The following is a 16373-nucleotide window of genomic DNA, read 5'->3' as shown; positions in this document are numbered from 1 at the left end:
GGCCTTAGAAATAGAAATCCCATTTGACCCAGCAATCCCATTACTGGGTATATATCCAAAGGACTATAAATCGTTCTACTACAAGGACACATGCACACAAATGTTCATTGCAGCACTGTTTACAATAGCAAAGACCTGGAACCAACCCAAATGCCCATCGATGATAGACTGGATTGGGAAAATGTGGCACATATACACCATGGAATATTATGCAGCAATCAGAAATGATGAGTTTGTGTCGTTTGTAGGGACATGGATGAATCTGGAGAACATCATTCTCAGCAAACTGACACAAGAACAGAAAATGAAACACCGCATATTCTCACTCATAGGCGGGTGATGAAAAATGGGAACACATGGACACAGAGGGGAGTACTTAACACTGGGGTCCATAGGGGGGAAAAGGGGGGGGCCAGTGGGAGAGGGAGGTGAGGAGGGATTGCCTGGGGAGAAATGCCAAATGTGGGTGAAGGGGAGAAAGCAAACAAAGCACACTGCCATGTGTGTACCTATGCAACTGTATTGCATGCTCTGCACATGTACCCCAAAACCTAAATTGCAATTAAAAAAAAAATGAACAAGAATGAAAGCAGTTGGAATTTTTCATTATATGGATATTTTGGTTATACATTTTTACTAAACTACAGCAGCAGTGACAGTTTCTCAAGCTGGGGATTTTATGATATACTTATTGACTTATGCATAGACAAGATATTAACTGTATTGCAGGCATACTTGTATACATTAGAGGTTGTTAATAGAAGAAAAAAGGAAATAAGAGCCGAAGAAAATGTCACTTTTTCATACTTCTATCTCAGGCATATAAAAATCATACATTTACTATTTTCAAGTAACTTCTCCACTGTTGCTTACTGCTGGAATGTGGTAGTGAAGCTTTAGAGACGTATCCTTCTTTTCAGTGCTCATGTCTTCTCAAATCACTTGGTCTTTGCTTTATTCTCTTCATGGAGTTTCCCATAAAGAACTTCCTTATGCTGCATCTTACGTTATCCTCCGCTTCAGGGACAGAGAACTGTGAGACAAGGAAACGGCTTTCATTTTCGTCTTCATCTGTTTTTTTTTGTGTGTGTGTGTGAGACAGAATCTAGCTCTGTTGCCCAGGCTGGAATGCACTGGCATGATCTAAGTTCACTGTAACCTTTACATCCTGGGTTCAAGCAATTCTCCTGTCTCAGCCTCCTGAGTAGCTGGGGTTATAGGCGTGTACCACCATGTCCAGCTAATTTTTGTATTTTTAGTAGAGATGAGGTTTTTCCATGTTGGCCAGGCTGGTCTCAATCTCCTGACCTCAAACCTCAAGTGATCCGCCTGCTTTGGCCTCCAAAAGTGCTGGGATTACAGATTTGAGCCACCACACTCAACCAAAAGTGGGCTTTCTATTTAGTTCTTTACAAGAAATTGTGTCAGAAAGTAAGATTTGCTCTTTCTTCCCATCAAATTTGTGTTACTTTCAGTATTTTCCACGTAGAGTAGAAAGTGATAGAATATTCAGAGAGCATTTATAAAATATGAATTTCAAAAAGCATTTAGACATATGACAATTTAGTAAGCTAAACTGAAGCTGGAAATGTTTAAAAATGTAATAATTGTGAATATAATAAATGTAGCATTTAAAATAAGTGAGATAAGGAATTACTTAACCTATATTGCTAGAATAATTGGTTAATTATTTAGGAAAAGTAAACTTAGATTTCTACCGTATTTTCTATATGGAAATAAATTACAAGATAGTTATTTAAATTAAAAAAAAACTGTAACAGAAGTTGAAGAAATAGGGAAATCTATATTATATGTATATATTTTAGGAAAAGTTTTCTAAGCAACTAAACAAAAGGTACCAATTTATAATTTTAAGTCTATAAAATTAAAGCATAAATAAAATGAAAGGCAAATAAGAAACTGGGGCAAAATATTTATAGCATATTATGGACAAGGGATTAATACCCTTAATATATTTTTAAAAATTCACAAGCCAATAAGAAAAAAAAAGACTATTACATCCACTAAAAAAATGAAAAGACAAACAAGAAAAGAAAACAGCCAGTAAATATAAAAAGTGTCTGTCTGTACTATTAATCAAAGATAAGAAGTAAACAAAAATATGCCAGTTTAATTTTTTAAATAGTGTTCAGGTATTGAGAACATAGTAATATTGACACTGTAATATATTTATAGTTGTGTGGAAACTATACACAACTATAAATTGCCTCTCTGGAAAACAATTTTTGAATAGTTGTTTACATAAAATATTTTGAATAGTTGATTACTTAAAACATTCGTATCCATTTATTATTACTAAATTTACATAGAAGGAGAATAATAGTATTTTCTATTATAGGGCTTTAGGGAAGATTAAGTGCACATGTAAGATTACTGTTATTATTTCAAATTTAAAGTTAAAGAAATGGGCTTAGAGAGGTTATGTGACTTTTTTAGGGTCACTAAGTTCTGTAAGAAAGCATAAATTGGAACAATTTCTATCTGTCTACTAGGCGTATGTCTGATTTTTTTTTCACTATTTTTCGGTCGTATTTTCAAAATTTTTGGCACTGAGCTTCAAAAACAGTATTTTTTATAAGAAGAGATGAACAGAGACACTGAAATATTACATCCTTTTTAATGGTTGTACTCATTAAAGGATATATCATTTATCTACAGATTTTTTTCTCTTGATTCGTAAAAATAAGACTGATAATATTTAAATTTTAGTGTGTTTGGAGTACATATTCTCACCAAGTAGATATTCTTTTCAGTTAACTAAACTTTAATCATAACGGTAGATGGGACATATATTTTTATGTCCACATAGTAACACAAAAAAACAAAATTAAACAAATATAGTCAATATGAAATTTTTAACGTTAATACATCTACATCTTGTAATTGTATTTTTATTTGCAGATGGAGAACATCATTGCAACAGTAAGAGATTCCAACCTCAAGCTGACACTTGCTTTTGGAATCGGAATGCATCATGCTGGACTACATGAGAGGGACCGAAAAACAGTAGAGGAACTATTTGTAAACTGCAAAGTTCAGGTATTTTTCTTTCTCCATTGAGCACATATTTAAGTGTAAGTTAAAAGTTATATTTTCCTTAGATATAAGATATTTTACTTTGCTTTTTAGGTTCTTATTGCTACAAGCACATTAGCTTGGGGTGTAAACTTTCCAGCTCATTTAGTAATTATTAAGGGAACAGAATATTATGACGGAAAAACAAGACGTTACGTGGATTTTCCCATTACAGGTAATTTTCTTAAATTCACAGAAACACGTGAAACTCTGTTTTAGCCTTGGTAAATTTGAATTTTAATAATTAATAATTTGAATTTCTACAAATTAAACTTTTAAAAATTAGTCACCTTTAAACAGAAGATAAGCAATTATAATAATTATACTTATTATTAAACCAACCAAAGTTGGTTTTAAAATAGATAAAAGTACTTCTTAGTGGCTACTAGTGAAAATCCTTAGTAACTCATGACTAAGTATTACTTTGCTTAATTTTAAATGTATTTCACTAGAAATGATACCTCTTTGGATTTCTAGAACCAAAGTATTTGTTGCTACAACTTATGTATGAAGAGTCTATTACGATATTTTAAAACACACTGAAGGCATTTTCAGTGGGTTTGAAAAGGGAAATACACTCAATGTATATTTTCACTAAATGAATATGTGTAAAAGCTATATTATTTATAAATCATTGGTTATCTAAGAGATTTATGTAGGCTAAAACAAACAAATTTTTTATCAGGGAGTAGGGAAGACAAGGCCTAAATGGGTTCATTATTCATGGGGAAAATAATCAAATGACTCTGCTGAAAAGACTTTTCTGTGTATGTTTTATTTTTTACTTTTTCTTATTTAATTAAAATAGTAATATCTATTAAACAACATTTTAAAACATTCCACTAAAGGGAGTTTTCATCATCTTTCTTACATTTATAAATGTTAAGAGAGACCCTTTTAGGGACTCAGTTTTCCATCATAGTTACTTGCTTATTTAATTATCAATTTTCTGAGTGAATTATACTAATTTAGGGAACTCACTATAGTAGTAGCCATAAAGATAGCAAACATATTATTAATATTCTGTTTCTTTTGTTATTTGGTTGATTACAGAAGCATGCCATAATCAGTAAATATACCTGTGCTATATGCTACATTTATCTCTCTGTTCTCTCTTTTAAAGATGTCCTCCAGATGATGGGGCGTGCTGGGAGGCCACAGTTTGATGACCAAGGCAAAGCTGTAATTTTGGTTCATGACATAAAGAAAGACTTTTATAAAAAATTTCTTTATGAACCTTTCCCAGTAGAATCAAGGTAAATCTTATTTAAATTAGTTTAAATAGATTTATTTCATCACAAGTTGGTATTTTCTGGTTATATTTTATTATATAAAAATCAGTAAAGCTGATAGCTTAAAAGATTTATACTATGTGAAACAATATAATTAACACTTCATGACAATATTCAATTATAATTTAAATGTTAAAAAAGAACTTTTTTTAAATAAGCAGTATAGTATAGTGTTCAGTCACGTTGGCTATCAAGCCAGATGATCTGGGTTAAAATCTGAGCTCTACCATTTACTTGCTTGAACTCAAGCAACTTATTTAACTCCTCAGTGCCTTATTATACCTATTGTAAAATAAAGATGGTAGCAAGACCAGCTATCTCATAGAGTATTAATAATGATCAAATGCATAGTGCTTAGAACTGTGTGCCACATAGTAAACATTTAATAAAGTATTAGCTTGGTGAGAGTTTTCATAGTACAGTTGTACACTTAATAAATAAATATCCAAAATAAGGGAGCATGTAATTAATGATTTAGGCTGCTGACTTATTTGGAATTATCTTATGCCTCTTTTAGAACCCAGTAACTACTACTCCTTTTACAAAGTCTTCTCTCGTATTCCCAGCTGAAAATAACCTTTATTCTCTCAGATTTATGTAGTTTTTCACTTATAAACACTTATCACTTTCTACCTTTTATGATAGTCCTTTTCTGTATATTGGATCTCCATTACCATATTCTAACTGCATTAAGGACAAAACATTTGATTTATCCTATATATAGTTATTGATTCTTTTATAAATACTAATAATATTAATTTTTAAATCTTAGAAAGTCAGCCAGGCATAGTGGCTTACACCTGTAATCCTAGCACTTTGGAAGGCTGAGGCAGAATTTCCTGGAGGCCAGGAGTTTGAGGCCAGCCTGGGTAACATAGATAGATCCTGTGTCTACAAAACAATAAAAATAAAAAAAAATAGCCAGGCATTGTGGTTTGTGCATGTGGTCCTGAGGTGGCAGGAGGATCGATTGAGCCCAGGAGTTTGAGGTACAGTGTGCCATGACACCACTGCACTACAATTTAAGCAACAGGGTGAGACCCTATCTCCAGAAAAACAAAAGAGAAAAAAAAATGGGTAGTCTAAGTACCAATTTCAAGAATTTAGAAAAAAATAGCAAATTGAACTCTAAAAAAGAAAAAGAAAGATAAGAGTAAGAATTAATAAACTGAAAATAAACCTAACTAGAGAAAAATCAACAACACCAAAAGTTAGTTCTTTTAAAAGATGAATAAAACTGATAAATGTTTTAGTCTAAATATCAGGAATGAAAAAATACCATAGGCTGAAATAATAATATGATATTAATAACTTAATGCAAATCATATTTAAAATTTACATCAAATAGTAAAATTTCTTCTAAAAATTACTAAAACTGACCAAAAAAAAGATAGAAAACCTAGTCTCTCATCTGTCAAAGCAATTGAATCTGAAATTCAAAGTCTTTTAGAAAGAAGTCTTCTGACCCAGATGCTTTATTAGTCATTTCTTCACAACATTTAAGGGTAAAATAGCATCAATCTTACACAATCTTCTTCTAGAGGTAGAAAAGGGAAGAATACTTGCCAACTTTTTTTATGAGAACAGAACAACTTGGATACCAAAACCTGATAAGAAATTTACAAGAAGGGAATATAACAAACCTCTTTGATTAATATCGATGTAGAAATCCTAAACAAACAATAATTAATCAAATCAAGCAATGTATAAAAGATAATATATGCACATGCAGTTTATTCTATAAATGCAAAAATGGTTATTTGAAAAAGGAATTCACCACATGAACAAAAACGAGAAAAATTATAGAACATTTCATAGATATAAAAATATTGATGAAATTCCATACCTATTTATAATAAAAACTGTTAGCAAGCAGGAGTAGAAGGGAATGTTCTTAATCTGATAAAGGGTATCTACAAAAAATCTATATCAAGCATGATAATTTATGAGAAGATACTGAAAGCTTTCCCTTTGAGATAGGGAATGATATAGGGATTTTGCTCTCACTTCCTCCAGTTAGAATCAAGCTACAGACCCAAACCACTGCAATAAGGTAACAAAAAGAAATGCAAGTACAAATATTCTTTTGAGAAGGAAGTGACTAGAAAAGCATAACAGGAGGGCTTCTGGGACACTGGCTATGCCTGATATTGATGCTGATTACACTACTGTGTTCACATTGTGAGAATTGAGTTGTACATATAGAATTTATGTAATTTTCTCTGTGTATATATACTTCAGTAAAAAGTTAATGAATTTTTTTTGTTTTGTACCTTGATATGACCATTATTAATGTTTTATATATTACATAGTATTTCATAGTTTATTCATTTCTCCATTAATGTGCACTTAGAGAATTTCCAGTTTTCTCCTCGTGTGTAATGTTGCAGTGAAAGGTGTTTTTCCCTATTCTCACATGTAAATCTTTCTCTAGCAGTTCATAATGAAAAAGTGAAATTGCTGGTTCATAGTGATTATTCAGACAGCTACTACAAATTTGATCTGAAAATTGACTGTACCAATTTACAGGTTGCTACTGGTGACCTGAGAGTAACATAACAACTTTTTTTAAATTCAGCTTATTATGGCCATTTTATCATGTCCTTTGCAAAAACTATTTTTAAAACCTGCATAATTTTTTGTGAATTATAGTTTTACTTAGTTTTTTCTTTAGTCAGACATTGTTAAATTTTTTATACTTTATGTAAGAAATTAAACTGAGCATTTTGTTATACCAGTCTTTCAACACGTCTGATTATTTTTGTGCTCTATAACACCTAATACATAATGTCATGTGACTAGGGACTTTAATAGTTACAAATTAATGAAGGGAATATATCTGCTCATTTGTGTACTTTAAATAGCATCTCCTTCATGTCAACTCTCCTTTAATCTGTATCAGTACTTACTCCATACTTACTCCAGTAAGTAGCTGTGATCTTCCTTCCTCTGCAAGATATCTCTTCTGTTGCCTGCTTTTACCCCACCTATCCTGGCTGTCATCAACTCCTGAAAGTCACTAGCTTTCTTTTTGTCAGCTTATATTTATTTTCCATCTAGCAATTTATTTCCCAAAAGTGATTGATAGTGATAAGTGCCATCTATTGAGTATATACCATGTGACAGGCACTAGTGATTGCGTTCAACAAATTAGTACTGCTGTTAACTTACTTAATCTGGAAAAATATCGTTACAGTACTTTTGTGACATTCTCTCTGACTAGCCCACTTTTTATTCATGTTTAAATGAAAAATATACTTTTTTGAAAGAAAACGAAAACACATGTATGTACTGGTGAATAATACTGGTTTACCTGAGTTCAGGATACTAAGTGATTTATTGACTCATGGTTAAAGTAAATTGAAACCAAATTCCCACTAAATAGTTTGGAATGAGTTATTTACAAAGTATACAAAATTATATACTAAATATTTAAATTGCATAAAACAAATTTGTTTTTATCTTAGAACATAAAATCTGAACCTTGATGATGTGAGATAAATTTAACCATTTTTAGTTTAATGACCATGTATGTTTTCCATGTCTTGTTCACTGTATAGTTTATTAGGAGTGCTCTCTGACCACTTAAATGCCGAGATTGCTGGGGGTACAATTACATCTAAGCAAGATGCAATGGATTATATCACCTGGACTTACTTTTTCCGACGTCTTATCATGAATCCCAGGTAAGTGCAAGGGCAGTTATATATATACCTTTCTGTTTTGCCCTGAAAAAAGATACATTTGAAAGTAATAAACTCCAAATTAAGGTACATACAAAAAAGGTAGAACTTTGGAGTTTATATCTAGGTATGTGAATTTGTCTGGAGAATTAGATGATATCTCTGGTATCACAGTATATTAGAATATCAGTAGTTATATGCATTTGTTACTTAACCTATTTTAATTACCTTAGGTCATCCTGTGGAGTTTGCTCTGTAGTTGAGACATAAGGTGCCTGAAATCATTAAGAAATATGCTAAACTATATAGTGACTGACTTAGATGCAGTTGGAATTCAGAAAAGAGTGAGGCTTGTGAAGTTGTAGGTAGAAAAAATTTGTGGGGCATTTATAAAGGTTAATAAGAATATTGCAAGAGAAAATAAAATTGAGGCATGATAGAGTGTCACTCCAGACAATATGTTACGTCTTCATTCAGCACTTACTAGTCAGATAGTAAACTAAACACTGGGATGTGGAAATGAGTACATGACTCCCTATGTTCTAACAGCTGATCTTTAGTGTGGGAAAACGACATGTAAGTCATTACAATGAAAATTATACTGTAATAGAATGATATTTAAGCCAATGAGAGTGACAGTTTCACAGAAAAGGTGACACTTCATCCAAATCTTGAATCAGGAACATGAGTAGAAAAGGCAGAAGACACTTCAGGCAGAATTGTATTATATAGGCAAAAATCCTCAGGGCTTGAAAAAGTCATAAGTGTTTAGAGAATATAAAAGAGTTTCATGTATCCAGAACCTAAGAAGGGAAACAAGATTGTCTTGACTAGAGAGTAGGCCAAGAATCAGAGGCTACAAGGCCTGTATGCTGTGCTAAGGAGTTTATATCTGATCCTGAGGCTATGGTGAGCTATTGGAAGTTTTTAAACATGTATTAATATTACCCAATTAGGTTTTGCTTTGTTTAAATATTTATTGCACTATAGTAGGAAGTGAACTGGAATGGAAAGACCATTACAGCAGGAAGACCAGTTAGGAAGCTATCGAATAATAGGGAAAATATTATGAGGATTTTAATAGACACAGAGTAAATGGAGGAGGGGTCAGTTTTAAGGGACATTCCAGATGTAAGTAAAAGAAAATATTAAACCATTGTAAAGTCTTAGAGAAGTCATGATGAAAATGTTTTTACTAAATCTTACCTGCTAATATCTTAATAAGTTTTTTTTTCAGCCAACATTTTCACTTATTTAAAAGGAGTTTGAGAATATGGTGATATTTTGCCCAGTTCCATCTACCATCAGGGTGTCTGGATTAGATACTAAATATTATTTGAGAACATGGCTGCAAAATTAGTGGCATGCACAATAACTACAGGAAACACACACATTACAGGATTAGAATTGTGGAATAGACTTTACATTTATTTTAGCCCAATCTTCTTGTTTGATATTGAAGATATGGAAGCTGGAAGCTTAAAGTCACTTGTTCTAGGTCCCATTACTACTTCTTGATAAAGCCAGATCTTTTGAAGTCAGGTTTTCTGACTCATAATCTACAGCTGTTTATGTGTGTGCATTTGGGCAGATGGGAGTTGGTATGCAACTGTAGATATATTTATCATTTCTATAACATAAGAATCAAGGCATGTAATGTGACAGAAAAGAGCTTTGGGCTTGGAATCAACATATTGATTCTTGTTTCCTCACTCTCCTTTAGTAACAGTGTGAGTCTGAGTCACTTTACCTCTCTGAGCTAGCCATTCTTCATCTGGAAAGTAATGAATAGCCTCCCTCCCTCACTGGGTCATATTGAGAATTAAATAAATGAATTAAAGACATTCTAATTCTGTATTAATTATAAAGAATATAATGTAGATTTGTGAGCTGTTGTCTTGGACTCTTGATCAGGTGCTTTACTGATCTGTACCATCCTAAAGAGTATAGTTTAGAGACTAAGAACCTTGTCATTTTATTCAGTTTGTCCAATTAGCACATTCTCTGAGGCCAGTTTAGTTCTTTAGCAACTTGAAGTTCTTTACTGAATCCCCACATACATTGCCCTTTGTGTATTCTTATTTTTAAATTTTTTTAAATTGTTGAACTTTCTATTTTAAAATGATTTGAAGATGAAAAAATGCAAAAAAAGTAGTACAATGAAGCACTGTGTGCCCTTCACCGAGCTTCCCCATATTAACAACTTACATAACCATATATAATTATCAAAATCAGGAAACCAACATTTACACAATATTACAGGCTTTATTCAGATTTCACCAATTGATCCGCTAATGTCCCTTTTCTGTCCAAGATCAAGTTTAGTACCCTGCATTGCATTTAGTTGCCCTGTCTAGTTCACTCCAGTCTGTGATATTTCCTCAGCCTTCCTTTGTCTGTCATAAGCTTGACATTTTTGAAGAGAAGTGGCCAGTTATTTTGTATAGTGTCCTTCAGTTTGACTTTTGCTGGTTTCCTCATCAATCAATTCAAATTATGTCCATTCAGCAAGAATATCAAAGAAGTGATATTATGTTCTTCTCAGGACATAATATTAAAAAATTCTTCTCTGCAGGTCCTATCTATATTTAAAATATCACCGTTTATGTGAAAGACCCTAAAATATGTGGCCATAATCTGCTATCAAGTTACAGTTTTATTTCTTCAGCCTTCTGAATGTTGCCACATGGACTTCCCATCATCATTTCACTTTAACATGTCCAAAACTGAATTAATCATACAACTATCAAAATTTTTACTCTTTCTTACTTTTGTTAATATTATCACTGCATCTGTTTACTTTGACTTAAAATTTGCTTTTCGATCTTCCCTCTCCTTTGCTTCCATAGTTCTCTAACTGCTTAACCTGCTTTTGGTCTGTCTTTCAGTTTTGCCTACTTTGTAAATTGTCAGATATATAAAGCAAAAATGGATTGAAATTCAATGAAAATTATAGCACAACTAATTAGTCATGTTGAAAGACTTGAATACATCAAAAAGATAAGTATTTCATAAAAAGGAGAATTCAAATAATAATATCCCTGAATTTGTGTCTACAGTATCTTTGTACATATGCCCCTAGCAAAATATCAGAACTTACAAACACTAATGGAAAATTTGTTTTGAAAAATTTACCATGAAGTAGACCACTAAAAAATCTCAACTTATTTCAAATTTAGAGATCATAAGGTGGCATTCTCCTTGTGTAATATAATAAAACCAGAAATAAAAATAAAAGTGATGGCAAAAAAAAATTAACTGCTTGGGATTATAAAACTTTTATTCTAGGGAAAGATGAAATCAAAACAAAAGGTATAGACTAGGGCTGTACAAAAATAAAAATTAATAACAATGAATTTAAATCGAAGCAAAATTCTTATTTTCTTAATTGCATTTTAGGTTTGAGGGTACATGTGAAGAACATGCAAGATTGTTGCATAGGTACACGCATGGCAGTATGATTTGCTGCCTTCCTCCCAATCACCTATATCTGGTATTTCTCACCATGTTATCTCTCCCCAACTCCCTACCCCCCGCTGTCCCTCCCCTATTTCCCCTGGACTGACCCCAGTGTGTGCTGCAACGCTCCCTGTGTCCATGTGTTCTCATTGTTCAACACTCGCCTATGAGTGAGAACATGTAGTGTTTGATTTTCTGTTCTTGTGTCAGTTTGCTGAGAATGATTGTTTCCAGGTTCATCCATGTCCCTACAAAGGACATGAACTCATTGTTTTTGATTGCTGCATAATATTCCATGGTGTATATGTGTCACATTTTCCTTGTCCAGTCTATCATCGATGGGCATTTGGGTTGTTTCCAGGTCTTTGCTATTGTAAACAGTACTGCAATGAACATTCATGTGCATGTGTCCTTATAGTAGAACGATTTATAATCCTTTGGATATATACCCAGTAATGGGATTGCTGGGTCAAATGGAATTTCTATTTCTAGGTCCTTCAGGAATCGCCACACTGTCTTCCACAATGGTTGAACTAATTTACCCTCACACCAATAGGGTAAAAGTGTTCCTATTTCTCCACATCCTCTCCAGCATCTGTTGTCTTCAGATGTTTTAATGATCACCATTCTAACTGGCGTGAGATGGTATCTCAATGTAGTTTTGATTTGCATTTCTCTAATGACCAGTGATGATGAGCATTTTTTCATGTTTGTTGGCCTCATGTATGTCTTCTTTCATAAAGTGTCTGTTCATGTCCTTTGCCCACTTTTGAATGGGCTTGTTTGTTTCTTTCTTGTAAATCTGTTTTTAGTTCTTTGTAGATTATGGATATCAGCCCTTTGTCAGATTGGTAGACAGCAAAAATTTTTTCCAATTCTGTTGATTGCTGATTCACTCTAATGACTGTTTCTTTTGCTGTGCAGAAGCTGTGGAGTTTGTTTAGGCCGCATTTGTATACTTTGCCTTTTGTTGACAATGCTTTTGTTGTTTTGGTCATGAAGTCCTTGCCTACTCCTATGTCCTGAATGGTTTTGCCTAGGTTTTCTTCTAGTGTTTTTATGGTGTTAGCTCTTATGTTTAAGTCTTTTTTTTTTTTTTTGAGATGGAGTTTCGCTCTTGTTACCCAGGCTGGAGTGAAATGGCGCAATCTCAGCTCACTGCAACCTCCGCCTCCTGGGTTCAGGCAATTCTCCTGCCTCAGCCTCCTGAGTAGCTGGGATTACAGGCACGTGCCACCATGCCCAGCTAATTTTTTGTATTTTTAGTAGAGACCATCCTGTTGACCAGGATGGTCTTGATCTCTTGACCTCATGATCCACCCACCTCGGCCTCCCAAAGTGCTGGGATTACAGGCATGAGCCACCGCGCCCGGCCTTATGTTTAAGTCTTTAATCTATCTGGAGTTAATTTTAGTGTAAGGTGTCAGGAATGGGTCCAGTTTCTGCTTTCTGACATGGCTTGCCAGTTTTCCCAATACCACTTATCAAACAGGGACTCCTTTCCCCATTGCTCTTTTTTTTCAGGTTTTTCAAAGATTGGATGGTTGTAGATGTGTGGTGGTGCCTCTGAGGCCTCTGTTCTGTTCCATTGGTCTATATCTCTGTTTTAGTACCAGTACCATGCTGTTTTGATTACTGTACCCTTGTAGTATAGTTTGAAGTCTGGTAGTGTGATGCCTCCCGACTTGTTTTTCTTTTTGTTTTTTGTTTTTGTTTTTTTTTTTTTGCTTAGAATTGACTTGGCTATGTGGGCTCCCTTTTGGTTTCATATGAAGTTTAAGGTGTTTTTTTCCAGTTCTGTGAAGAAGGTCATTGGTAGCTTGTTGGGGATAGCATTGAATCTGTAAATAACTTGGGGCAGTGTGGCCATTTTCATGATGTTGATTCTTCCTAACCATGAAGATGGAATTTTTCTCTATCTGTTTATGTCTTCTCTTATTTCATTGAGCAGTGGTTTGTAGTTCTCCTTTAAGAGGTCCTTTACGTTCCTTTTTAGTTATATTCCTGGGTTTTTATTCTCTTTCTAGCAATTGTGAATGGCAGTTCATTCTTGATTTGGCTCTCTTTAAGTCTGTTATTGGTGTATAGGAATGCTTGTGATTTTTGCACATTGATTTTGTATCCTGAGACTTCGCTGAAGTTGCTTATCAGTTTCAGGAAATTTTGGGCTGAGACGATGGGGTCTTCTAGATATACAATTCTGTTGTCTGCAAATAGAGACAATTTGACTTCCTCCTTTCCTATCTGAATACACTTTATTTCTTTTTCTTGCCTGATTGCTCTGACTAGAACCTCCAATACTATATTGAATAGGAGTGGTGAGAGAGGGCATCCTTGTCTAGTGCCAGATTTCAAAGGGAATGCTTCCAATTTTTGCCCATTCAATATGATATTGGCTGTTGGTTTGTCATAAATAGCTTTTCTTATTTTGAGATACGTTCTGTCAATACCTAGTTTATTGAGGGTTTTTAGCATAAAGGGCCATCAAATTTTGTCAAAGGCCTTCTCTGCATCAATTGAGATAATCACGTGGTTTTTGTCTTTGGTTCTGTTTATGTGGTGAATTGCGTTTATAGACTTGCATATGTTGAACCATTCTTGCAACCCCGGGATGAAGCCTACTTGATCATGGTGGATAAGCTTTTTGATGTGCTGTTGCAATCGGTTTTCCAGTATTTTCTTGAAGACCTTTGAATCTATGTTCATCATGGATATTGGCCTGAAGTTGTCTTTTCTTGTTGAGTCTCTGACAGGTTTTGGTATCAGGATGATGTTGGTCTCATAAAATGATTTGGGAAGTATTCTCTCTTTTTGGATTGTTTGGAATAGTTTCATAAGAAATGGCTTAGTTTCATACCAGCTCCTCTTTGTATGGCTGGTAGAATTCAGATGTGAATCCATCTTGACCTGGGCTATTTTTGTGTGGTAGGCTCTTAATTGCTGCCTCAACTTCAGACCTTGTTTTTGGTCTTTTCAGGATTTTGGCTTCTTCCTGGTTTAGGCTTCAGAGGATGCAAGTATCCAGGAATTTATCCATTTCTTCCAGGTTTAATAGTTTATGTGCATAATGTTTGTAGTAATCTCTTATGATGGTTTGTATTTCTGTGGAATCTGTGGTGATATCCCCTTTATCATATTTTATTGCATCTATTTGATTATTTCTCCTTTCTTTTTTATTAATCTGGCTAGTGGTCTGTCTATTTTATCGATCTTTTCGAAAAACCAGCTCCTGAATTTATTGACTTTTTGAAGAGTTCTTGTGTCTCTATCTCCCTCAGTTCTGCTCTGATCTTAGTTATTTTTTGTCTTCTGCTAGGTTTTGAGTTTTTTTGGTCTTGCTCCTCTAACTCTTTCAATTTTGACAATAGGGTGATGATTTTAGATCTTTTTTGCTTCTCATTTGGGCATTTATTGCTATATACTTTCCTCTAGACACTGCTTCAAATGTGTCCCAGATATTCTGGTATGTTGTGTCTTCATTCTAGTTGGTTTCGAAGAACATCTTTATTTCTGCCTTCATTTCATTGTTTATCCAGTCAACATTCAAGAGCCAGTTGTTCTGTTTCCATGAAGCTGTGCGGTTCTGAGTTAGTTTCTGAATTCTGAGTTCTAACTTGATTACACTGTGGTCTGAGAGACTGTTGGTTATGATTTCAGTTGTTTTGCATTTGCTGAGGAGTGATTTACTTCCAACTATGTGGTCAATTTTAGAGTATGTGTGATGTGGTGCTGAGAAGAATGTATATTCTGTGGATTTGCAGTGGAGAGTTCTGTAAATGTCTGTTAGGTTTGCTTAGTCCAGGTCTGAGTTGAAGTCCTGGATATCCTTGTTAATTTTCTGTCTGGTCGATCTGTCTTAATATTGACAGTGGGGTGTTAAAGGCTCCCACTATTATTTTGTGAGTGTCTAAGTCTCTTTGTAAGTCATTAAGAACTTCATTTATATATCTGGGTGCTCCTATATTGGGTGCATATATATTTAGGATTGTTAGCTCTTCTTGTTGTATCAATCTTTTTACCATTATGTAATGTCCTTCTTTGTCTCTATTGATCTTTGTTGTTTTAAAGTCTATTTTGCCTGATATGAGAATTGCAACTCCTGCTTTTTTTTTTTTTTTGCTCTCCATTTGCTTGCTAAATCTTCCTCCATCCCTTTATTTTGAGCCTTTTTGTATCCTTGCATGTGAGATGGGTTTTGGCTTTTTATCTAATTTGCCAGTCTGTGTCTTTTGATTGGGGCATTTAGCCCATTTACATTTAGGATTAATATTGTTATGTGTGAATTTGATCCTGCCATTTTGATGCTAGCTGGCTGTTTTGCCCATTTGTTGATGCAGTTTCTTCATTGTGTTGATGCTCTTTACCATTTGGTATGTTTTTGGAGTGGCTGGTACTGGTTGTTCCTTTCTGTGTGTAGTGCCTCTTTCAGGAGCTCTTGTAAAGCCAGCCTGGTGATGATGAAATCTCTGAGTACTTGCTTGTTTGCAGAGGATTTTATTTTTCCTTCACTTATGAAGCTTAGTTTGTCTGATATGAAATTCTGGGTTGAAAGTTTTTTTCTTTAAGGATATTGAATATTGGCCCCCACTCTCTTCTGGCTTGTCGGGTTTCTGCTGAGAGATCTGCTGTGAGTCTGATGGGCTTCCCTTTGTGGGTAACCAGACCTTTCTCTCTGGCTGCCCTTAGCATTTTCTCCTTCATTTCAACCCTGGTGAATCTGACAATTATGTGCCTTGGGGCTGCTCTTCTTGAGGGATAGCTTTGTGGTGTTCTCTGTATTTCCTGGACTTGAATATTGGCCTGCCTTGCTAGGTTGGGGAAGTTTTCCTAAATAATATCCTGA

The 16373-nt window shown here is 34.2% G+C and overlaps 1 protein-coding gene across 13 annotated transcripts in view; it reads left to right on the top strand.

Moving 5' to 3' along the window:
- ASCC3 (activating signal cointegrator 1 complex subunit 3) overlaps positions 1-16373 on the top strand; it is a 369134-nt gene that overhangs the window by 232739 nt on the left and 120022 nt on the right. For all 13 annotated transcript variants that reach the window (XR_013534438.1, XR_013534439.1, XR_013534440.1 and 10 more), the window contains 4 exons: positions 2923-3060; positions 3151-3271; positions 4220-4352; positions 7949-8074. Coding sequence is in view for 5 of the 13 variants with exons in the window: in XM_002746863.7 (XP_002746909.4) it covers positions 2923-3060; positions 3151-3271; positions 4220-4352; positions 7949-8074 (518 nt within the window). In the remaining 8 variants the exon portion in view is untranslated. Of the gene's footprint in view, positions 1-2922; positions 3061-3150; positions 3272-4219; positions 4353-7948; positions 8075-16373 lie in introns of those variants that run through there.

Source organism: Callithrix jacchus, chromosome 4, assembly GCF_049354715.1.
Source record: "Callithrix jacchus isolate 240 chromosome 4, calJac240_pri, whole genome shotgun sequence".
Lineage (NCBI taxonomy): Eukaryota > Metazoa > Chordata > Mammalia > Primates > Cebidae > Callithrix > Callithrix jacchus.
This window is presented reverse-complemented; position numbering and strand designations above follow the sequence as displayed.